Genomic DNA, 25762 nt, shown 5'->3' on the forward strand with positions numbered 1-25762 from the left:
AATTTTTATCTATACAGATATCCAGCTGAACCACCACGATTTTTTCAAAAGACTTCTCTTTTGCTCACTATAGTATCTTAGTACTTTTGTTAAAAAATTAATTGATAATGTATGTATGGGTTCATACTGAGATTGCCTAGTGTTTCAGTGATGTATCTGTCCTTACACAAATACACTATCTCTATTGTAACTTTAAAATATTCTTGAAGCAGCCCAGGAGGTAGATCAGTGGATAAAATGTTAGGTCCTGAGTTTGACTTGCTACCTCATGCCAGGGTAATGCTCTGGTTCTCTCTTTCTCTCTCTCTCTCATCAATAAATAGATAAATCTTAAAAAAAAAAAAAAAAAAGTTCCTAAAGTTAGGTTTGTCCTTTTTCAAAACTGTTCTGGCTCATTTCAACCTCTGCATTTCCTATAGTTTTATTTATTTTTAATTTTTTATTTGTTATTAATAGTTTGTTACAATCCTAAAATTTTAGAAACAATCTTTCAATCTCTACAAAAAAAATTCTGTGGTTATGCTGAATGGGACTATGTTGAATCTACAGATCAACTTGGAGAAAACTATCATTTTTACAACACTGAGTCTGTAATACATAACTAGTATATCTCTCCATCTATTAAAGTCTTTATTTTCCTGAGCAATGCTTTGAGTTTTCAGTATGGAGGTCTTCGGTTATACGTATTCACTGGGGTGGTGGGGGGTAGGGGCATTTTTGTAACTGATGTTTTTAAGATTTAACTGTTGCTTATACACAGAAAATACTACATTAATTTTTATATTATTTACCTTATACTTTACAGTCTCATTAAATTTGCTCTAACTTCTAGTCATTTTGGGCAGACTGCATAGGGTTTTCTAAGTTGACAACTGTGTTATCATATAGGAATAAATGTATTTTTACTTCTAATATTTTCTTTTATTATCTTTATTTTTATTGGATAGAGAAAGCCAGAAATTGAGAGGAATGGGGAGATAAGGAGAGAAACAGAAAGACACCTGCAGCCTTGCTTCACCACTTGTGAAGCTTTCCTTCTGCAGGTGGGAACCAGGGACTTGATTACTTCTAATCGTTATATTTTTTTATTTTTGCCCTAATACACTGGCCAGGTCATATGGTACAATATTTTGTATAAGTGGGGAAATCTGACATTTTTGCCAATTTCATTGAGAAATACTTAAAATTATCACCATTATTTAGAATTTTTACATAGGGATTCTACTGTATGAAATTTAAAGTGCCAATTTTTCATATGCATGTTTGATTATACATATAAACTAAGTATCTTAATAGAAGATAAAGATGGCCAAAATTCAAATACTTTGCTCAAAGTAGGCCAAGAGAATACGCTAAGGAATACTCTAGATGCTCTGTCTGTGTTCTAATGTATATGGCAAAAGATGACTTTAAGATATGATAACTGATAAGGGAAGCATTGTTGGAAAAGTCATAACACATTTTTGCATAGAAAAATGCCATGATTTTTCTGACAACCCAATACCAATCAAAACCATAGTGCAATATCACAATTACACATGTTGCTGGAACCATTCCATACTGTTAGTGGGAATATAAAATGGTGTCCATTATAGAAAAGGGCTTGCCAGTTATTCAAAATGTCAAAAGTAGAATAATCCAATAATATAAGGAAACTGATCTATATGATTCAATAATAGCACTCCTGGGGAGATGCCTAAAAGAACTGAAAGCACTGTCTAAAGTGCTATCTGTATATCCATGCTCATAGCAGCACAATTTAAAGTCTAATGATGGAATCAACCCCAGTGTCCATCACGGGATAAATGGATAAATAAAATGTGAAATATACATACAACAGGTTATTAAGCAGCCTTTAAAAGGGGGTTCTGTTACATGTTATAATGTGGATGAATTAAGAGAACATTAGGCTAGATGAAATAAATTGGTCCAAAGAAGACAAATATTGCATGATTTCACTTGTATAAGATATCAAGAGTAGTCAAACTTACACAAATAGAAAGGACTGGGTAGGGAGGAAGATTTGGGAAGGAACTGTTTAATGGACACAGAGTTTCAGCTTTGCAAGATGAAAAGATCTGAAGAGATTACACAATACTGTGAATATATTTCACATTATTATACACTTAGATAGTTAAAAGTAATTTTGTACATGTTATTACACACATAAAAATTCCTTATACACTACATCTATAAATACTAAAATTTCAGTATTTAAAATTCTGATAATTGGCAGAACTTAGTACTAAACCAGAATCTGAGAAAGTTCCCAAAATATTAACATTTCACTCACTCTTAAGGACCACTAACAGCTGGTACTGGTTGATTATGTACCCATGATATCATCATGGTTTATAGAATTTACTAAGACCTTCATCCAATGTGAGGATTTTAATAGCCCCAAGACATCTAAATGACTTGAATTAAAGGATCCAAGATTGTGCCACATAGTTTAAAACAGTGTGGGCATTCTTCTGAAATCATAAAACCAGTCCCTCCTCCCCCTGCCATTCCTTGTAACAGCATAATAAAAGAGCCTAACCTCCAATTCTTTTTCATCAAAGTACTGTAGCCATTGAAGGGGCACAACTTCATTAAACCCATCAAGGAAAGCCTTGGTCTGTTCTTGGACTCCTCGAGAAAAACGCCATTCTGTCATTAAACTGAAAATAGAGATGGTATTTTAAAATAGGTAATTTATATGGAGGTAAAAGGCTTAAGACATCATGTATGTTTAGAATTCTCTTTTTCTACACAGACCATATGTGTTTGTGTATACATATATATGTGTGTGTGTATATATGTGTATATATATATAATTTTAGAGTTAACACATTTTTGCACGAGGTAAACAACTGTAGAGCACATACGGAGCTATCAAAAAGATGCTTTTCAAAATAACTAGGCTTGCTTCTTGCCAGTAAGACAGCCAATTTCTATCACTAATAATTTTCTTATTCATTATTCAACACCACCAAATATTATGTGCTAGTGCAGTAAGGGGATGGCTGTGGTCATTAGTCATGGCTTCCCTTTCACTGATGCACTTAACAGTGATGAGAACTTGACTCACAGCCTCTCACAGCAGGAATGCAGAGTACCCTATACAAGGGCAATCTGTCTAGGCGTCATGTTTATGTATGTTTATGGTCCCTGGTTGAAAGGCCTACGGCTGGAAAATTTAAAGTTGTTTTACTGGAGGACATGAAGATATCCTAACTAAAAAAAGAATAAATGGATAAGACGGAAATAAAACATTCTGTGAAGATGTGGTCGAGTAGAGTAGAGCAGTATGATAAAAATGAAAGAAGAAAATCTGTCAGTGGCATATAATCTATACAAAGAGCCTCTGGAGGCTCTTATTGAGGGAAAATATGTACCACCCACTGAGAAAGTACCCTTATCAGTAGAAAGTGAAAGACACTTTATAATGCTTATCATTGCTTCATCTTCTAAGGTTTCTTATGTCACAGAGAAAGCTAATTTACTCTTTTCTGCAGCAAACTTTTCATTCTTCTAATTTCACCTTTTTTCCTACTCCTCTTCCATCTGCTCACAAGCCCTTCTTCAACTCACTCTCTCCTTTAAACTGCACTCCTTTCTTTACCAAACTCATTTATACTAATAGTACTCTATACAGTCTCTATGTGCTCACTTATCCATACAAAATTTTAAACTACTATAGTTTGTGTTTATCCTAAGCCCAGAAGAAAAAAGTTTTTTTAACAGAGGTCACTGAAGAACTTTGAATTGTGGGGGCCAGGCAGTGGTGCACCCAGTTGAGTGCACACGTCACTATGTGCAAGGATCTGAGGTTTGAGCCCCCATTCCCCACCTGCAGGGGTAAAGCTTCACGAGGTCTGCAGATCTCTCTCTTCCTTCCTCCCTCCCCTCTCAATTTTTCTGTCCTATAAAATAAAATAGAAAGGAAAAAAAAAAGGAAGGAAGGGTCGGTCGCTAGGAACAGTAGATTCATCATGTTGGCAGGGACCCCAGCAATATCCCTGATGGAGAAAATCAAAACAATAACAAACTTTGAATTGTCAAGCCCAACACCCTCCATTCAGTGCTCATGCTTCATTCTTTCCTGACATGGAAATAATACCATTTCTAATTATTTTGGTTATTCCATTGTTCCCCTTCAATGGTTTTGCTGTTTAATAAAAAGGTATTGCTGAGGTCTCTGTCTTTCCTAAGTAGTCACTATCACAAGACCATCAGTTATCAAAGTTACACCTATTATAGAAATGCCAATATATATATTTTTTTGCCTCCAGGGTTATTGCTAAGGCTCAGTGCCTGCACCATGAATCCTCTGCTCTGGAGGCCATTTTTTCCCATTTTTTGTTGCCCTTGTTCTTGCTATTATTGTTTTTATTACTGGATAGGACAGACAGAAATCTAGAGAGGAAGGAAAGACAGAGAGGGAGAGAGAAAGACACACACCTGAACACCTGCTTCACTTGTGAAGCGGCCCCCATGCAGGTGGGAACCAGGGGTTCGAACTGGGATCCTTACGCCAGCCGGTCCTTGTGCTTCATGCCATGTGTGCTTACCTCGCTGCGCTACTGCCAGGCCTCCCAACAATTTTTATTTTTTTTTCCTCCAGGGTTATTGCTGGGCTCGGTGCCTGCACCATGAATCCACCGCTCCTGGAGGCCATTCCCCCCACCCCTTTTGTTGCCCTTGTTGTTGTAGCCTCGTTGTGGTTATTATTATTGCCATTGTTGATGTTGTTCGTTGTTGGATAGGACAGAGAGAAATGGAGAGAGGAGGGGAAGACAGAGATGGGGAGAGAAAGACAGACACATGCAGACCTGCTTTACCACTTATGAAGCGACTCCCCTGCAGGTGGGAAGCCGGGGGCTTGAACCCGGATCCTTACACCTGTCCTTGCGCTTAGCGCCCCATGCGCTTAACCCACTGCGCCACCGCCCGACTCCCTTTGTTTTTGCCCCCCAACAATTCTTATGTTTCCAAATCTTGGCTTCCCTCCTGACATTAAGGTAATTATAAATCATCTCTCACTGGATATCCTAACACATCCATTACCAAGCAGTATAGGAACCACAACCAACAAATACTTCGTGCATTATTTTCCTTACTATCTGTAATCAATCACTTTATCTGAACAATTCTATTCCAACAACATATTCAATAATACATTCCCTATTATTATTAGTATTTTTTTTTAATCTCTAGTGTGTCTGCCTTATTTCAACCTTAAAATATCTAGTAACCAGGCTACTGGGAAAAAAAAAAAAAAACGAAAATCCACCATTCATTTCTCTAAAAATGCTAGAATTAGATTAGCTTTTGGGGAAAAAAATATTCTATTCATCCTGTATGTTTGCTTTTCCCCTAGTGAACTGCTCAGCTACATGTTATGGTGGTACAGGGAAGTGAACCTAGGACTTTAGAACCTTAGGCATGAAAAAATCTCTTGCATAACCATTATGCTGCCTCCATTATGCTGGTTTGTTTTTGTAACTATTTCAAACCTCCTTAAATCAATCATCCCTATAGCATTGTAACTGTAGAGTACCAGGATAAACTAATTCATTTACTGTCTCGATCTCCCCGCTCCCGCTCCTACTATTCCTCCTTTCCAAAAGGCTTTTCTTTTATTAGGCAAGCTCTCATCAGCTTAAAGATTTATTTCATATGAGATAGAGAGCATGTTTCACATGAGAGAGGGAGAGAGAAAAGCCAGAATACCACTCTGGTATATGTGGCTAAGAATGGAGCCAGGGTACACTAGGTGAAACTCAGGAGACAGAGTCAGAAGAGAGAACATAGGGTGAAACTTGAACTAGAGGTGCGGTGTTACAACAAAGCAAGGAACTCTGGGGAAGGAGCAGAAGGAGAGCTGGGGGAAGGGGTGGGGTGGGCTTTTGTAGCTGATACTATGTTGTAGACACCCACAATGTAAAGCTGGGAAATGGAGCCCAATTGTAGATAACTGTGCTATAGAACTTTAGCCTCTAAATAAAATGGAAAAATTAAAAGAACTGAGCCAGGAGCCTCAGGCATGCCAAGTTCTAAGCTCTATTAACTGAGCCATCTTCCCAGCTATACTTGCATCATCATTAAGTTTAAGACTTAATTTGTACATAATTCATCAGCAGAATATGTAGTTTTACTTGCATTTTGGATTCCAAGATCACTTTCTACATCATTCTATCATTCATTTACTCTTAGATTCACTGAGTTCTTATTTTACACAACTAAACATGAAGAGCATTAGCACATGATTTAAATGCAATTAAATGGCAAGATGAAAAGCATATCTGAGTTTATTATTACTTCAGAGACTGAAACACTGTCATCCAAAAATTGTTGAGAACTAGGTATCAAGTCTTACATAGTGGGATAAGTGTTTTAATCTTGGTTACTTTAATGCGTATTATAAAATCCAAAGTAGGTAGTTAAAAATAAAATGAATTTTACTAAAGTTGCTTTTGGTTGTGTTATTTAATAGTTGGGTTTTGTAGCAAGCTTAAGACTTAATACAAGGGGGTAGGGCTGTAGCGCAGCGGGTTAAGTGCACATGGCGAGAAACTCAAGGATCGGCCTAAGGATCCTGGCTCCCCACCTGCAGGGGGGTCGCTTCACAGGTGGTGAAGCAGGTCTGCAGGTGTCTGTCTTTCTCTCCCCATCTCTGTCTTTCCCTCCTTTCTCCATTTCTCTCTGTCTTATCCAGCAACAACATCAATAACAATAATAATAATAATAACCATAACAATGATAAAAACAAGGGCAACAAAAAAGAAAAATAAATATTAAAAAAAAAAAACTTAACACAAATAGGAAGTGACAGTGCCTTTGTGAACATATGTTCTTCAAAATGTAAATAGACGTTTTTCTTTTCAAGAAACAGGCTCACTGCATGACAAAGCAAAATAGCTCATAGAATTCAAAGATGTACAAAGCAGATTAATTACTGACAATTCCTCCACTCAGAAAAAATTAACTTAGTGAAAAAAAGAGGAATGTCATGCTCTGGCCATATTAATGTATAAGCAGCATGACACTAAGTATGTTAAAACTCAGAGGCCATAGTAATTTGTATGTTGAAAAGAGGGAAGAATGTACTGTTATGACTTTGAGGAAACAACATAGCAATATATGTCAAGTAGCTTCTGACCTAACTTTTTTTCTTCCTTTGAAAATTTATATCCACAAAGACAATAGCTGCAGAATATATAGATAATTAAAGAGATTTTTCTGCTGCCTTGTTTGCATTAATGGTAGACCAAAGTACACAGTATCTGAATGATACATAGTAGCAAAGACAGCTGAATAAATATAGAATGGACACACCACACTTGCTACAAAAAAAAAAAAAGGTATTAAAATGGAAGATAGAAAAAGCTACATAGAATCATGTAAAATATGATACTATTTTTGAAACAAAGTCTGAATGAAACAAAGACAGTATCATTAATAGAAATAGGACAAAAAGAGGCAACAAGGTAAAAAAATAATAATCTAATTTTGTCACATTTAAGATGGGTCACTTAACAGACTGTATTGGCAAACTGGTCTGTGAACCCAACCCAGCCAGCACTTGTTTTTTTGTATAGCCTGTGAACTAAGAATAACCATTACATTTTTAAATGGGTGAAAAATAGTTCATGTCTTGAAAATTAAAAGGAGTCAAATTTCAGTGTCCAGTAATGGTTTATTGCATCATTGCCACACTATCTGTTCACAAATTGTCAATGGCTGCTTTTGCTTCACAACAAAGTGGGAGCAGTTGCAATAGAGACTATAGTTTGCAAAACTGTAGTATTTTCTATCTGATTCTTTCCAAAAAAATATCTGGATTTATCTGGCTGTTGAATAGAAATTATTTATAAAATTTAGTTATTACTTCAACAGAAAAATTAAGTTGTGGTAGCAGACTATTTAGAGAAGTGAGCTGAATAAAGATCCTTACTTTAATGCACAAGTTTGAGAAATGAAGACCACAGAACTGTCACTAACAGAGAATGTGTAGAACAGTGTGGGATTTTGAAATTCAAGAAAACATACAAAAACTGGTACTAAGAGAATACCCTAAGTAAATATATAACAGGTATGGGAGGTTTTCATTAGGACATATGGACTTTGCAGTACATCTGTTTATATTAATGAGAGAAAGATAAAGAGAAATGACTGAAAAGGTAAGTTAAAGAATGAATGGGTACACTAGACAACTCTGAGTACAAACGGGAATTACACCTCGTGTTCTCTAGGAGATCTAAAAATGAAGATTAATAAGGTATAGCACCTTACCCAATATATTCATCTTTGTTTTCCTCAGTCACCAGGATATTAGAACCTCCTAATTTCAGGTCATGTGAAGTGACTTTTCCCAAAATCTCCATGTCAACAGAAAAGTACATTTCTAGGCCACATTCTTCAATGTTATTGTCTCTGAGTGATACAAATGCATGCACACTAATTAATTAGCAAGATAAATATTAATTGGCTTCTAGAAAATGTCTTATTGAAAGATAAATCTTCAAACCTTATCCAGATAAGAGAGTTATAAAATTCAGTATCAATAGATTCCAAATCCTTAATAGTCAGTTTTTTACTTAGCATACGTTTGTAGAATGGTAAAGAGAAGCCAGTATCAATAAACTTTCCATGGAATAATGCCTGCCAAGAAAATTTTTTAAAATTACTTTAAAAAGTTATGAAACAATTTCTTTATTAGAGTATAATGACAAGAGTCCTCCTGAGGTTTTTTAGGCAAAAACAACAACAACAACAACAAAAACAACTTAGCAAGTATCTACTTAAATTATAAATTTGAACTAATACCCAAAATGCTAACTTTGAAACAGAAACTATTTCATTTTCTTCCCATTCTCAATTTCCTATTCCTGTCCTATTTCTTCAACTTTTATAGCAAATTTATTTAAAAGATTTGTTTTACTTCCATTTCTCCTCTAATTGTCTCAATTTTACTCTCATCAATCCCTTCTTTCTGCTATTAATGCTTACTATTCACCTGGCAAAATCAAAGAAGCGTTTCTCAACCTCATCACGCTCAACTCCTCACATCTGGCATAGCAGCTTTACTTTCTCCTCCTCCTCTCCCCCACAATGCTATATTCCTATTCCTTTATCTGCTGAGAGTAATTCTTATTTAATTCTCCTTCCTCTTCCTCTATTCTTCTACATATCTCTTCTCATCTCCCCATCATATGTCTTTAAACTTCTCTGTGTATCTACTCTAAACAATCATATGGTCTAAAATGTTTCTCTATATGCTGAGAACTCTCAAATGCCTATTATTAACCTATTTATTCCTTCATTGCCAGATTTATACATTCAATTACATATCTGACATCTTCATTTGATGTCTTCAGGTATCTCAAATAAACAAACCAAATACAAACATTTGAATTCTCTCATGCCCAAAATTTGTTCTTGCCATAACCCTGCCATCTTAGAAAATCGTGATGCCATTCTTGACTCTCATACTTTATATCTAAATTGTGAAAAAAATTTGCTAATCCTTAGCTCAAAATATAATATATCCTGAATCTAAATCACTTCTTTTTGAAAAAATATTTATTTATTTCCTTTTGGCACCCTTGTTGTAGTTATTATTGTTGTTATTGATGTTGTCTTTTTGGGTAGGACAGAGAGAAATGCAGAGAGATGGGGAAGACAGAGAGGGGGAGAGAAAGAGAGACTCCTGTAGACCTGCTTCACCACTTGTCCAGCGACTCCCCTGAAGGTGGGGAGCTGTGGGCTCGAACTGGGATTCTTCCGCCAGTCCTTGCGCTTTGTGCCACGTGCGCTTAAGCAGCTGCGCTACCACCCAACTCCCACTAAATCAGTTCTGATCTTCCTACTTAGCTCATGTCATTTAACTATTTAAAACCCTCCTACAAATTTCCTAACATTTTTTTGACTTCATTTCCTACAACATTCTCTCTCATTAACTCTGCTCAACGAAAAAAAGTCTTGTCATTGTTTAATATAAAAAATGTTCTCATTCATCCGAGAATGTACATCTATATGAATATATTAATATTAATACTCCTGTTCTCTTAACATCTGTCAGAGAAAACATACATCTTCCTCTAAGAGAATTTAGTTCTCTCTGAGAATAGCCTGTCTTTTTTTTCATGATCTCATCTCCTTCATACTATGATGTTGTAGTATGAATGAATGAATAAACAACAGTGTACGAAAGCTTACAAAGATCCCCAAACCACACAATAAAGCAGTTATTTTACATCTCAAATTTTCCTTGTGTAGAAATATAGACTAACTAAAATTAGGTTCAAATTTATCAAATAAAAGGATTTTAAAAGATTAACTAGTTACATCAGTAATTATTTTTATTTCATGTAGGTATCAAAAATAAACTATTTTTCATACTGTGTGTGCCTAACCCTGTGCGCCACCACCTGGCCCTTCAAAAGTAAACTGTATTTTAATATTCTATAGGCAAACTTAATTGGTAACATAATTTATAAGTAAACATAACCAAGGTTTATTCATCAAGTCTTTTCTAATATTTTTTAAATTATTTTTTAAATAGTACACTAATCAGCTCTGGCTTATAGTTGTGTGCTGAGAACTGAACTTGGAACCTTTAATGCCGCAGGCACTAAGGTCTGTTGCAGAAACTTGGCCCTTTTAAAATAAATGAATAAAGAAAAGAGAGAACTTACCATAGCAATAAAGCGACCAATGAAACAGAAATATGAAAGATGGTCTGGATTAATGGTTGATGCTGGGTTTATTTGTAGACAGTAGTTGTTCTTGCCAGCATATTCAAATAAGCAATACATGGGGTTCAAAACTTCATGTGAAAGCAAGAAAAACCATTCTCTGGAATAACAAAGTAAATAAAATTGTATCAGCATTCACACAGTCATAAATTAAAAACATCTTAGTATGTCTAGCTGCATGTACATTATACTTCTGGCTACTGTCCTTTAGCAACTCAAATATTCTACTGCTTAGCCTTCTCCATTTACATGTTTTTCTGATCTGGTCATCCATTCTAAGTTACCTGTAGGCTCTTGCAATGCCAAACTATAAACTTCATAATCCTGACATATACTGCCATTATTTCTACATATTTTTATCTCCTCAACACTTACTTGTTCAGCCTATACTTTCTTTCAAGTACACCTTGTGTATCTGTTTAGCAATTTTCAGCTTATCATTTCTATCATTCACAGAACAGCTGATCTTAACAAAAAATGTACTCAACATTCTGCACGATCTTCTATATTCACCAGACTGTAGAATCTTCAGAAGCAAGTCCCATCTTTGTTTTATATATGTGTGTGTGTGTGTATATACACAGACATATATATGTATATATGTACATATGTATATATATGATCTTTTCAGGCTATTTTTTTTATTTATTAGAGACAAGAAGAAATTGAGAAGGGAGAGGGAGGTAGGAAGAGAGATAGAAAGACACCTGTGGGGAGTCAGGTGATAGCGCAGTGGGTTAAGTGCAGGTGGTGCAAAGCACAAGGACTGGCTTAAGGATCCTGGTTCAAGCCCCGACTCACCTGCAGGGAAGTCTCTTCACAGGCGGTGAAGCAGGTCTGCAGGTGTTTATCTTTCTCTCCCCCTCTCTGTCTTCCCCTCCTCTCTCCATTTCTCTGTCCTATCCAACAAGGACACCAATAACAACAATAATAATAACTGTAACAATAAAACAAGGGAATAAATAAATATATAAAAATCTTTTTTAAAAAAAGAAAGATACCTGCAGCCCTACTTGACCACTCATGAAGCATTTCCCCTTGCAGGTAGGGACCAGGGGCTTGAATGTGGGTCCTTGCACACTGTAATGTGTGCACTTAACCAGGTGCAGCACCACCAGCTGGCCCCTGAGGTCACATCATCTTTATATATTTTTGTATCTTTATTTATTTATTTGCCTCAGGGTTATTGCTGGGGCTCAGAACTGGCACTACAAATCCACTGCTTGAAGTGGCTGTTCCCCCTCCCCCCCCGCCCCATTTTACTGCACAGAACAGAGAGAAATTGAGAGAAGAGGGGAAGATAGACAACTGCAGACCTGCTTCACTGCTCGTGAAGTGCAGCTATTGTAGGTGGGAAGCAGAAGCTCCAGCCTGGGTCCTTGCACACGGTGTGATTAAGCAGGTGCTCCACCACCCAGGCCTCTGTACCCCTAACTCTTATAGGACCTAAGTATAATAAATATTATTACTATTAGGACCTAAGTATAATAAAGTTTAATTAATTCTTGCCAATAATACTGAGATAGATTGCTGCCACTATGGAATAGATTTAATTGTACTGCTTTGTTAAGTGTAACTAAAATTAAGGATGAAATATTTAAATGTGATAAGAATTTTTTAATTTATGAACAGCATTTTACCTTATGAATAAAATATATGAAATTCAACTAGATAAAATGTTAATAATTTACATCCACGAAACTCTGTTTACCAAGAGTCTTTTCAACTTCAGTAATTCTTTCTAATGTAGGGTTTCAAATTCAAATGTCTCAGTGACCCAAGAGTAAACACAAGAAGGCTTTCTTCTCTCCATGAACGCCATGTTTTCTTAGTCACAATCTCCCATCTTGTTGTTTCCTTGATTAGTTACTGTTGAGTTCTAAGTTTTAGCTACTATGCTTAAAGACTAGGTAGTGATGATATAGTACAAAAAAAAGGGATCTACTCCTCAAAGGGAAAGCAGCTACTCTGATTCTGCCAACTAAGAGAATGTTAAATGTAGGCATGAGGGAATCAGGCGGTAGTGCAGCGGGTTAAGTTGACCCAGGTTCAAGCTCCTGGTCCCCAACTGCAAGGGGAAAGATTCATGAGTGGTGAAGTAGGGCTGCAGGTGTCTCTCTCCCTCTCTATTGTCCCCTCCCCCCTCTCAATTTGTCTCTACCCAATTAATAAATAAATAAAATTAAAAAATAAAATAGGAGACCTTCCAGTGGAGGGGATGGGATACGAAACTCTGTTGGTGGGAATTATACCCCTCTTATCCTACAATCTTGTTAGTCATTATTAAATCACTAATAAAAAAGGTACTGGGATTTAAAACAAAAATATCAGAGGTAAGAGATAAGACACAGAAGACTGACAAAGGAGATTCATATCCCCACAGCTGATGTCCCTGAAGAAAAATGAAACAAATGAACAAAAAAAATTTTCAAAGGTATAACAGAAGAAAATTTTCCTTAAGGAAGATCTTAATATGTTCCTTTAAAAAAATATAAAACATTCAACAATTAAATAACAAACTTCAAGGAAACAAATTATCTGGACATCAAAAGGGAGAAGTTCTCTACAAAGAGTTGGCCTCACACTTTGCAGTGTTAAATTTTTTTAAAAAATATTTTTATTTTACTTTTTATTATGGATAGAGACAGAGAGAATTTGATAACGGAGGGGGATAGAGAGGGAAAGACAGAGAGACACCTGCAGACCTGCTTCACAGCTTGTGAAACACTTCCTTGCAGGTGTGGAGCCAGGGGCTCGAACCAGGATCCTTACGCCAGTTCCTGTGCTTTGTACTACCTGCGCTTAACCTGCTGCGCTACCACCCGACTCCCGCAGTGTTAAAATTTAATGCTCAAAGATATCATACTGAAGCGTTATTAAGAGTACTGGAAAAACTGTTGTACAAAAATGTAAGTAGGTGTAGTCTGGGAGATGACGGATAAAACATTAGACTGTCAAGCATGAGGTCCCAAGTTTGATCCCTAGCAGCACATATATCAGAATGATGTCTGGTTCTCTCTCTCCTATCTTTCTCATTAATAAATAAAGTATTTAAAATAATATAACTAGCAAAGATATAATTCATATGCAAAAGTGAGAGAAATCATCCACACACATGAAAAGGTTATAGGAATATATCACTCATGTGAATTACTGAATAAATTAAAATGAATTCATGAATCAAATAATTTGAAGGAAAAAAGTCATGTGGAAAAACTGACTAGATGCATTAAAAATATAAAAATGTAAAATTAAACCCAAATAGGGGCCAGGTGGTGGCACACCTGGTTGAGCACACATGTTATAGTGCGCAAGGACCCAGGTTCGTACCCCTGGCCCCCACCTGCAGGGGGAAAGCGTCACAAGTGGTAAAGCAGTGCTGCAGGTGTCTCTCTGTCTCTCTCCCTCTCTATTACCCCCTTCCCTCTCAATTTCTGACTATCTCTATCCAGCAAATAAATATAAAAAAAATTTTAAAAAAGAAAAAAATTAAACCCAAGTAGTTGAAATAAATAGGGGTTTGGACAATTAATGAACCTCATTAAGTCAGACACTGTAAAAAATACCGTGTTCCATTTCTAAAATTTCCCTCCCTCCCTTTCTACACAGGGGAATGAAGCAAAGGCATGAGCAATCAGACTGCTGAACACCAACATTCTACCAAGCCAATATTTTAGGGAGAGAGGAGAGTGGAAGCTACCACCAGACCAACTCTCTATCATACATAGTGCTACCATATGGTTCAAATACAGTGCTGGGGTTCAAATACAGGGCGTAGTGCATAGGGCACGTGCTACAGTGTGTGAGGTATCTCTCTGTCTAAGATGGAGCTTTCCTTTTAATAATCTAAACATTTCTGAAACAGATAAATAACAATAACATGATATGAACATTTACTGAATGATAGCAAGTGTTCTTCTCAAAAAGCCTCTTAATAAATGTTTTAGATGCTAATATAACTAAAACTCAGCCTCACATTTATCTGTCTGTCTGCTGACACCAGCTATGCTTGTTCTTCCATCTCTAGTACAACAGCACTAGAACTGTTATTTTACAGTTCTGTATACTCATGAAGTGAGTGTTCCTTTTTTTTTTTTTTTCTCCTGTGAAAATCAAGTTTATTCTGTTTTCATCATTGTTAGGGATCCACCATTCTGGACTGACTTTATAAGAAAGAAAAAGAGATGGAGACACAAACAGACAGCACAGTACTGAAGTTTTCTCAGCGGCATGGAGCTGAAGTTGTAACTTGGGCTGGATGCATGGCAAAGCAGATGGCTTTGTAAGTAAACTATCTTGTCAACCTGAAAATCAAACTTTAATTCTTTGGAAATATTTAATGAAAGAGCTTTAGCTAAAACATAAAAATCATGAAATTAAGTATAAGAAGAGTAACTGAGAGAAAATTAAAAAAATTTCCATTCATATTGTTTCACAAGTACTGTTCAAATATTTAATGAATGTGAAAGTTTCTTTTCAAGGAAACTCAAGACTGAAAATATAATAAAAGGAACTTTATGAATGTTGATCCATTAATTATAGTTCCATGAAATAGTATAGTCACTAAATACAAATAAAATACTAGGCTTTATATACATTTATATGGACATTCTTAACATACAAAGCTAAGTTACTATGTTATATGATTAAATATGTTTTAAAAATGTATGTATCATACATATAAACACATACATACATATACATATACATACACATATATGCTTGTGCAGAGAAATGTATCTGATAACCAAGATAGTAATAATGGTTACTTCTAATGTACAAATATTTTAATTTTGTCTTAAAAATAATTCTCGATTGCTAGTGAAAAAAATTCATCTTTTCAAAACACAATGTAAACATGTTACATGTTTACAATGTAAACAATTTATTTAAAATCTTATTTAAAATCTTATTTTACCTTGCTAGACCACCATAATCAAGTCCTTCTTCACCTCTAAATATTACATATAATCTCCTCCTCAAGTCATAGGGTTTTAATGCCATAATCTGATTAAAAACAGAAACATAAATATTTAAATATTCACATGCAACATATATTTCTTTCCAAAGCAATAAAAGTTTCATCTGTTTTTAAAACTACCCATTTTCCTTCTCTTGTACACTAACTCAAGAGATACCTAATCTGATCCACAAACTAGGAAAGAAGTATCATACCGTTTCAAACTAGGAAAGAAGTATCATACTGTTAGAAACAGGCTGGGAGAATGGATCAACTTGCCAATGCCTATGGTCAGTGGAGAAGCACTTACAGAAGCCAGACCTTTCACCTTCTGCACCCCATAATGACCCTGGGTCCATGCTCCCAGGGAGGGAATAGAAAAGCTTCCAGTGGAGGGAATGGGATATGGAACTCTGGTGGTGGAAAATGTGTGGAATTTTACCCCTCTTAGCCTATGGGTCTGTAGATATTTTCTATTTTATAAATAAATTAAAATTTAAAAAAGTCACATACAGGACAAAAATATTTTTAAAGCCAAAAAAAAAGAAAAGAAAAAAGAAGTATCATACTGTATTAAACATTCTCTGGTTCATTTTCATATACATAGAGTTATCCTATGCTAAGATTAAGTGGAAGTCATATTTTAGATTAGTGGCAAGAAAATAGTAATTTGAAAAAGCACTGAAGGTTAGAAATATTCTTTTCGGGGAGTCGGGCGGTAGCACAGCGGGTTAAGCGCAGTTGGCGCAAAGCACAAGGACCGGCATAAGGATCCCGGTTCGAACCCCGGCTCCCCACCTGCAGGGGAGTCGCTTCACAGGTGGTGAAGCAGGTCAGCAGGTGTCTATCTTTCTCTCCTCCTCTCTGTCTTCCCCTCCTCTCTCCATTTCTCTCTGTCCTATCCAACAACGACAACAACAATAATAACTACAACAATAAAACAACAAGGGCAACAAAAGGGAATAAATAAATAAAAATGAATATTAAAAAAAATTTAAAAATTAAAAAAAAAAAAGAAATATTCTTTTCCCCACTACTCTTCAAGCTGTACTGAAATATTGCCAAAAAACAAACAACAAAAAAAAACTCTGACTTGTAAATTTTTCTGGCCAATGCAACTTGATGAGCTTAGCTATAACAAATAATAATTTATAAGATGGAAAAATGATATATGTTAGCATATCTTTACTTTTTTAAGATAGAGATACAGAGATGTAGAGAGGGAGAGTGAAAGAGACCACTGTGGTCTCTTTTCAATGGGGATGGGGGACAACTGGGCTAGATTTGGGGTTGTGCATTAGGCAAAGCGGCGTATCATTCAAGTGAGTCATTTCACCTGCCTGATAGCATATCTTAAAACAATACCTGTAGCAAATTTGTATTATCTTTAAAAGATTATTTCAAGTCACTAGTAAATAAGCTTCACTGCTACATAAAAATGAATTACTTCTGGGCTCACTTGGATAACGTGCTAATTTGCCATGCATGGAACCAAAATTTGACCCTGTCCTCACTACTACACTGAAGGAAGTTTTGGTGTTATGGTCTCCTTCACTTCTTTGCCTTCTTTGTCTCAAAACTGAAAGAATAAGATAATAATAATGATCGTTATTATTACTTCCATTACTTGTCAAAATAGTAGCCAAATCAGAACAGAGTTTACAAGCAGGCCCCCACTCAGGGGTAGTCATGGGCTCAGTCAGTCACGTACTTCAGTAAGGCCATTTTCCCTCAAATGAAAGCTACCATGAATTTAAATGTACACTAGCACACTTTAAAAGACAGCACAGGGAGTCCAGCGGTAGCACAATGGATTAAGCGCAGGTGGCGCAAAGAGGAAGGACCAGCATAAGGATCCCGGTTCGGGCTCCTGGCTCCCCACCTGTAGGGGAGTTGCTGTATAGGCGGTGAAGCAGGTCTGCAGGTGTTTATCTTTCTCTTCCCCCTCTGTCTTCCCCTCCTCTCTCCATTTCTCTCTGTCTTATCTGGCAACAACAACATTAATAACAACAATAAAACAATAAGGGCAACAAAAGGAAATAAATAAATATTTTAAAAAATAAAGCAAAAACAGAACCCAGAACAAGATGATTCATTTGACATTTAATTATTAACTCAAATCCCCTGCTCCCCCTCCAAAAAAAAAAAAACCAGTTTAAATTTATTAATTTACTTATGGGGGGAGAACTAGAACATCACTCTTTACATGCAGCACAGGGGCCAAACTAAGGAACTCAAGCTCACAAGTCAAACACTCTACCCACTGTACCACCTTTGGGGAAGCCCAAACTTTTTGAAAAGACTATATTATGTATCATGTTTAAAACTTAAGTAACTAGTAAAACTATACAAGGATTTGGATATCTCTGACATCAAAGTGTTGTTATTTCATTATTTATGTAAATAATGTATAAATAAAAGTTCCATGTACTTGTATGCACAAGAATTGTAATACTCTGTATGGAACTAAGAAGATTTGTATGAAAAATTGTTCATTTCACCAGAGAAAAAGAAATGACATTTTGATTTTTATCTTTAAACATTCTGCACATGGCTCTGGAAAGGTAATCTCATTTCATTCATTTAATCACTCACCAAGTATCTATTAATACCTGCTATACTGGCCTATATTGGGAAGAATGTTTTGCAGACATCTATCATGGAAAGATGCGAAACTAACTCCATATGCCAACAGATGTTCTGTGAATTACTAACTCCCTGAAAGAGTGACTGGAAAAAAAAAACTGGGGGTAGATAGTATAATGGTTATGCAAAGAGACTGTCATGCTGGAGGCTCTGAAGTCTCAGGTTCAATCCCCTGCACCACCATAAACCAGAGTTGAGCAGTGCTCTGGTTAAAAGATAAATAAATAATTAAAAAAAAAAAACTTTTCTGCTATATGCATGGCTCTATTCTATGTACTGGGCACAGTTGCAATAAACAAATAGTCTGTGTGTATACGGAGTATACATTCTAGTAAGGGAGACAAATGATGTCACGTGGTCATAAGAATTACAAAAAAATGAAATAATACAACAAATGAACTTGAATGTGAGTGAGATAAACAGGGAATAGTATATAAATGCTGTGTTGAGATTAGGTCTAAATTCATCATATCTAAACAGAAATCTCAAAGAACTGAAAAGTAACAGATTGTTGAGTGGATATGGAGTACAATATATATGCCAATTTAATTTTCAATGAGTAGTATGGCCAATATATTTTTTTTGAGTCAACAAAGTGTTAGAAAAATAAGTGTCAAAATAGATTAATTTGTTTCAGAAGCTTTTTAAGCTTTGTAAACCTAATTCATGACAGAATGATTTTGTTTCAGGCTGGTGGTGGTACCCCTGGTTGAAGGCACATGTGATAATGCACAAGGATCAGGGTTTGTGCACCCCGTGACCACCTGTGGGTGATGAAGCAGTGCTGCAGTCTCTGTCTCTCTCTCCCAATCACTGCTCTCCCTCTTGATTTTGGCTGTCTCTATCCAATAAATAAAGGTGATAAAAAAAAAAGAGATTTCGTTTCTCAGCTTACCTTTACCTATAAAATCAAGATAACGATAGGAGCTTTTAAAAGGGGTGTTTTAAAAATGATTTAAATGAAGAATATGATCCCAGTGTCAAACTATCATTCATTATGTGAAAGCATAAACACGAGCATTATAATAGGGGCATTCAAGGCTGGGGAGATAGTACAGTGATTTATGCAACAGACTTTTTCATGCCTGAGATCCAAAGGGCCCAGATCAATTCCTGGCACACCTGTAAGCCAGAACTGAGCAATGTTCTGGTTAAATAAATAAATGGACAGAAGGCATTCAGTAATTGTTGATGACTGTGACAGTTGTTTTCTGGATGGTTTAAAACATGTAAAACTCCAACTCTCATTAGAAATATAGACTACAGTAAGACTGTCCAGGAAGTGGTACTATGAAAAGAGCATTGAACTCTGAAGCACGAGAGTTCAGGTTGGATCCCCAGCAGTTATAACTGTTATATTCAGATAAGATCTTCTTTACCTGTTGGAAGGAGTCTTCAAACAATGTCTGCCGAGATACATTGATCTTTACATGACTTGGTAGCGCATTAGACTAGAAGCAAAGATAATATCATGTAAGTTAGAGTATCTATCTTGTAAATATAAGACTAAATTATTACGAACATAAGATTTATTTACCACTGTAGTACCTGGCACAAATAACGGAAGTGAGCAAGTTTCCATCTGAAGCTGCGTTCATAAGCAATTTGGGGACCACCTTTAGTTCTACAGAAAAACAACAACAACAAAAACAACAAAATGTAAGTTAACTTATAATAAAATGGATATTTAATATGTGGTTTGAAATTGAAGTGTAACAGAGGGAAATTATTTGTTGATGAAGAGGTAAGAGCAGTGAGGACAAACAACAAAAACGAACATGCCATCCTATGGAGGTGTAAAAAAAAACTTAAACCAAATGAAACTGTAAAATTAGCTACTATTTCAAATAAAACTTCCAGGGCACTGCTCAGTTCTGGCTTAAGGTTTGTCATATGGGGGATTGAACTTGGGACCTGGGAGCTTCAGGCATGAGAGTTTGTTTGGATATCCATTAAGCTATCTTCCCCCACCCTCAAAAAAAACTGTTGAGGGCTTTAGGGGTATATAGCATAATGGTTATGCAAAGAGACTCATGCCTGAGGTTCCAAGTCCCAAGTTCAATCCCACACACCACCATAAGGAAGATCTGAGCAGTACCCTGGTTTAAAAAAAAAAAAAAAAGTTGGGAGTCTGGCAGTAGTGCAGCGGGTTAAGCGCATGTGGCACAAAACACAAGGATTGGCAGAAGGATCCCAGTTTGAGCCTCCAGCTCCCCACCTGCAGGGGAGTTGCTTCACAGGCGGTGAAGCAGGTCTGCAGGTGTCTATCTTTCTCTCTCTCTCTCTGTCTTCCCCTCCTCTCTCCATTTCTCTCTGTGCTATCCAACAATGGCAACATCAATACCAACAACAATAGTAACTACAACAACAATAAAAAGACAACAAGGTCAACAAACGGGAAAATAAATAATTTTAAAAAGTTTTATTTTTTAACAGAAGCTAATTTTACAGTTTCATTCGGTTTAAGTGCTCTGGTAAAAAAAAAAAAAAATTAAAGCAACGATTGCCACCTCAACATGCTTCACCTCAGACTGTATCCAGAGACTTCACGTGTGGAATGACAATCCTTCAACTTCATTACTCGGGTGAGACCTTTCCTTTTATAGTACACTCTAATTTCATCTCAGGTAGTTCACTTTCTAACAAAGTCCCATAATCTAGATATACACCAGTTTCTGTGAGAGAGAGCTTATGTGCACACGTATCCATAAACTACTGCAAAATATATACCTGAAAGCAGAAGTACACTAGAGTTTGTAGTGAGTACCTCCCTAACACTTCCTCTCCACTATTCCAAGCTTGGGATCCATGATTGCTCAACAAATTGTTTGGCTTCATATGTTAACTCTCTTTTCAATCACCAGGTTCCAGATGCCACCAGGATGCTGGCCAGGCTTCCCTGGATTGAAGACCCCACCAATGTGTCCTGGAGCTCAGCTTCCCCAGAGACACACCTTACTAGGGAAAGAGAGAGGCAGACTGGGAGTATGGACCGACCAGTCAACGCCCATGTTCAGCGGGGAAGCAATTACAGAAGCCAGACCTTCTATCTTCTGCAACCCTCAACGACCCTGGGTCCATGCTCCCAGAGGGCTAGAGAATGGGAAAGCTACCATGGGAGGGGGTGGGTTATGGGGATTGGGTGGTGGGAATTGTGTGGAGTTGTACCCCTCCTACCTTATGTTTTTGTTCATTAATCCTTTCTTAAATAAAAAATTAAAAAAAAAAAAAATCAAGAGAAAACTTTTGAGGGGGCTGGGTGATGGCACACCCAGTTAAGCGCTCATATCAAACCCCTGGTCTCCACTTTCAGGGGAAATGCTTAACAAGTGAATCAGGTCTGCCAGTGTTTCTATCTCTCCCACTCTCTATTTCCCCTTCCCCCGTCAGTTTCTCTCTGTCTTACTGAAAAAGCTTAGAAAAAAAAAAAAGGAAAAAATGGCCACTGGGAACAGCAGATTTGTAGTGCTGGCACCAAGCCCCAGTGAAAGTCCTGGTGGTAAAAATAAAATAAAATACAATTCTGATAATACTGAAATCTTAATATGATCGAAACATCAGAAAGGAGAGACCTAGGAGAAAATTCTACCACTTATCCTACCTAACCTAACACTGAAATGAACTTTGCTAAAGAGAGTAAGTTTTACAAAACCAAATGTCTAGGGAAGAACAATATTCAGGTCACATGGCTCAGTGAGGGAAGAAGCAATGCTAGGTCTGACAATAAATATTCTATTCACACTGTCTCAGTATGGACCACTTGTCTTTTGAACGAGAATCTAAGACAAGCAGAAAGAATGCTGACAATATTCTGGAATATTCTGGAATGCATGGAAAAATTTTCAGATTTTTAGGCTTAAGTGAATTCAATTAATGCATATCTATATAATACATACCATAAATCTCACACTACAGAGAAAAATGTATTGTGTTGTCTAATGCATCTAATAAGTCACATAAAATAGGACTGAAACCAACTTCCGAATTAACAATGTGGAGAGACTACCTATGTCCCTAACAAATTCATGATTTGTGAAACCTCCTTGGAACTGATCTAGGAGATTAGAACAGTAATAGAGAAAAAACTTTTCAAGAGCTTTTCTTGACAGCAATAGAAATATCTTTAAAATGTTTAAAACATTAAAAAAAAATAATTTTGGGAGTCAGGCAGTAGCACAATGGGTTAAGCGCACGTGGCGCAAAGCCCAAGGACCAGCGTAAGGATCCTGGTTCAAGCCCCCGGCTCCCTGCAGGGGAGTTGCTTCACAGGTGGTAAAGCAGGTCTGCAGGTGTCTTTCTCTCTCCCTGTCTACCCCTCTCCATTTCTCTCTGTCCTATCCAACAACAACAACAATAACTACAACAAGGGCAACAAAAGGGAATAAATAAATATTAAAAAATAATAATTTCTACTTAATGCAATTTTTTCTTCTTGAGCTGGGGCCTCACATATGCAATTTCACTGTTCCCAAATTGCTATTTTATTCAGAGAGTGACAAAGAGATAGACTGGGTGTGTGTGTGTGTGTGTGTGTGTGTGTGTGTGTGTGTGTGTAGGGGGAGAATGGATAGGAGTGGGTAGGGAGGGAGTAATAATCTCCTGTGTGGTGCTGGGGCTTGAACCTAGGCCTTATGTTTATACTTAATAAACTATTCCTCTGGCCTACTGAAAGTTTACTTTGTTTTCAGTCTAGGAAAAACAACAGCTAATGAGAATAAATCAGTAGGGAAAGGAAAAACATATTATAGAATAGAAACATAATAATTAGTACTGGATCAAGAGGGAAGATAAAATGCTGGTAGTTATGTAGATACCACTGAAGGAGTTTGCAGAAGAGCTATTTTCTTAGTAATACAAAGCATCAAAACTAAGCGTTAGGACTATGAGATCTTATAGCCCTATAATAAATGCTTAATTAAAATAGATCATCTGGAAAAACACAATTTTCACACAAGTTGCAGCAGTCTGATGTGGCAGTTAACAGTGTATACTCTGGACAGTGACTAGGTCTAAAACTAATTCCATTACTCACTATGTACTTTCACACATTAGTTAATCACCCTAAACCTCTACTACTTACTTTAACACACTATTGGAAGATCTAATGAACTAAGTTATAGAAAGACATCCTTAGTGGGGGTTGGGCGGTGGCGCAGTGGGTTAAGCACATGTGGCTTAAAGCGCAGGGACCGGCGTAAGAATCCTGGTTTGAGCCCCCGGCTCCCCACCTGCAGGGGAGTCGCTTCACAGGCGGTGAAGCAGGTCTGCAGGTGTCTATCTTTCTCTCCCCCTCTCTGTCTTCACTTCCTCTCTCCATTTCTCTCTGCCGTATCCAACAACGAACAACATCAACAATGGCAATAATAATAACCACAACAAGGCTACAACAAGGGCAGCAAAAAGGGGAAAAAATGGCCTCCAGGAGTGGTGGATTCATGGTGCAGGCACTGAGCCCAGTAATAACCCTGGAGGGAAACAAAACAAAACAAAAAAAACCATCCTTAGTATGTTGTAATCAGCATGTCAATACTTTCTCCTATTAAGGAATTACAAGGCACAAATCTATTTCCTGATATAGTAAAAGTAGGAGCACTAGGATACCACTTGTGTAGGTTTTCTCAATCCAAAAGTAAAACTTGTTGGTAAACTTAAGGGTAAATGCTATACTTCATGTACTCATTACACAGAATTGAAGTTCTTCGGATTTTCACTTACACAGATGACTTCCCATTGCGTGGATCCTTGAATGTTGTTGTTCTTGTATTATGATCAACAAAATATCTAACACCTTCCCGAGTATACCTAATTTCCCAGCCTTCTGGAAGGGGTTCTTCATTCTGTAAACTAACAGGCATAATTACAATCACGATGTGAATATGTTCCAGGTGTGAAAACATACCAATCAAGGTTTACTTAATTCTATCTACAGACATGACTTAAGTTTCTAGTAGCCAATTACCCTTGTGTTCTTGGATCCTCCCACTGGGTGGTTTTTGTATTGTGATTCACAAAGTAAACTCTGTCTGTGGCATCAACTCTTTTTTCTAAAAAAAAAAAAAGAAAAAAAGAAAAAGAAAGAGTAAACATAGAATTTAATAACTGTTTGCTATGTATGTCTTTTATGTTTTTACATATATATGTATTTGTTATCATCATCATCATTATTTTGGTCAACTCCAGGGATTCACCCTCTCTGGGAAACTTTTTTGATAGAAAGACAGAAACAGAGAAAAAGAGACCATAGTACTGAAGATTCCCCCAGTGCAGTGGTGTCCGAGTACAAACCTGGGTTTTGCAAGGCAAAGCAGGCAACCCTCCCAGGTGAACTATTATGCTGGCCCCCTTTCAGATATTTTTACCAGTTACATATTAGCTTACCCCAGCCTGGTGGCAAAGGCCCATATGGGTCATTTTCTGCAGCTAACATTGAAGCCTAATTGGAGAAAGGATTGGGAAGAAATAAAGTAACAGCATTTTAATATACAAGCAGTGATAAATAAGCACTTCACAGAATTACATTTTATAGTAATTTTCTAAAAAATATGATAAAAGAATGTAAGTATAGTAATTTCAAAACAAAGCACTTAAGTAAGTTAAGAGTTGATCAACAAAGTGTCAAAGGTGAGCACTAGGGAATTGCTCTCTCATAAATAAGAGCTTGCTCATAAATAATTCTTAAAAAGTGAAATTATTTTAAATAATATATTAACTTCAATATTTAATCTATTAATAATAATAACATGAGATAAAATGAGAAAGAATAGAAATTGTGCTTTTAATTCAAAAAGATACATACATTCCCCCTATGATCACAGCCACACTATTCATAGTGGTCAAATTAGGGAATCAATCTAAATGTCAACTGGATAAAAATGTTGTGGTATATTAAAAAAAGACAAGATGGAATAATGATATATGTACATATGTATCAGTGGAATAATATTCTGTCATTTAGACAAAATAAATAAGCCAAAAAATAAGTGAAATAAGGCAAAAGACAATTACTGGATGGTTTCACTACTATGTAGAAATAGCCAAAATAAATAAAGTGGGCCAGTGAAATAGCTCAATTGGATAATGTGCATACTATGTCAGTGCATGACCCATGTTCACACAGTGGAGGAAACTTGAACACTGTGGTTATTTCCCTCTCCAGTGTGTGGTGAGGAGGCCTGCCAAGGTAGCTTGCCTAGGAGGGTGCTTTGCCATGCTGCTGACCCCAAGTTCAAACCCTGGTACACCACATGGGAATACTACAGCACGGGGTGGAGGTGGTGGGGGAGGGAAACTCCTGGCAGTGTTGTCTGTTGTGCATCTGCCACTCTCTTCTCTACCTAAAAAAGTAGCCCTGGAGAAGTTAAGCTCCAGTGACAACAGAAAATAAACAACAAATCTGAAGAGTTCAGTTTTC

The 25762-nt window shown here is 36.7% G+C and overlaps 1 protein-coding gene across 4 annotated transcripts in view; it reads right to left on the bottom strand.

The window, feature by feature from the left end:
• Positions 1-25762, bottom strand: part of WWP1 (WW domain containing E3 ubiquitin protein ligase 1) — a 108867-nt gene that overhangs the window by 12880 nt on the left and 70225 nt on the right. For 3 of the 4 annotated variants that reach the window (XM_016185659.2, XM_007517349.3, XM_060199311.1), the window contains 10 exons: positions 24730-24784; positions 24311-24395; positions 24067-24195; positions 19900-19975; positions 19731-19802; positions 15664-15752; positions 10686-10845; positions 8516-8649; positions 8281-8421; positions 2543-2663 (listed from right to left, as the gene is read on the bottom strand). In XM_016185659.2, the coding sequence (XP_016041145.1) occupies positions 2543-2663; positions 8281-8421; positions 8516-8649; positions 10686-10845; positions 15664-15752; positions 19731-19802; positions 19900-19975; positions 24067-24195; positions 24311-24395; positions 24730-24784 (1062 nt within the window). The remainder of the gene's footprint in view (positions 1-2542; positions 2664-8280; positions 8422-8515; positions 8650-10685; positions 10846-15663; positions 15753-19730; positions 19803-19899; positions 19976-24066; positions 24196-24310; positions 24396-24729; positions 24785-25762) is intronic. The other variant, XM_060199306.1, reaches the window with a different exon arrangement.

The sequence above is a fragment of the Erinaceus europaeus genome, chromosome 1 (assembly GCF_950295315.1).
Source record: "Erinaceus europaeus chromosome 1, mEriEur2.1, whole genome shotgun sequence".
In the NCBI taxonomy this organism is placed as follows: Eukaryota; Metazoa; Chordata; class Mammalia; order Eulipotyphla; family Erinaceidae; genus Erinaceus; species Erinaceus europaeus.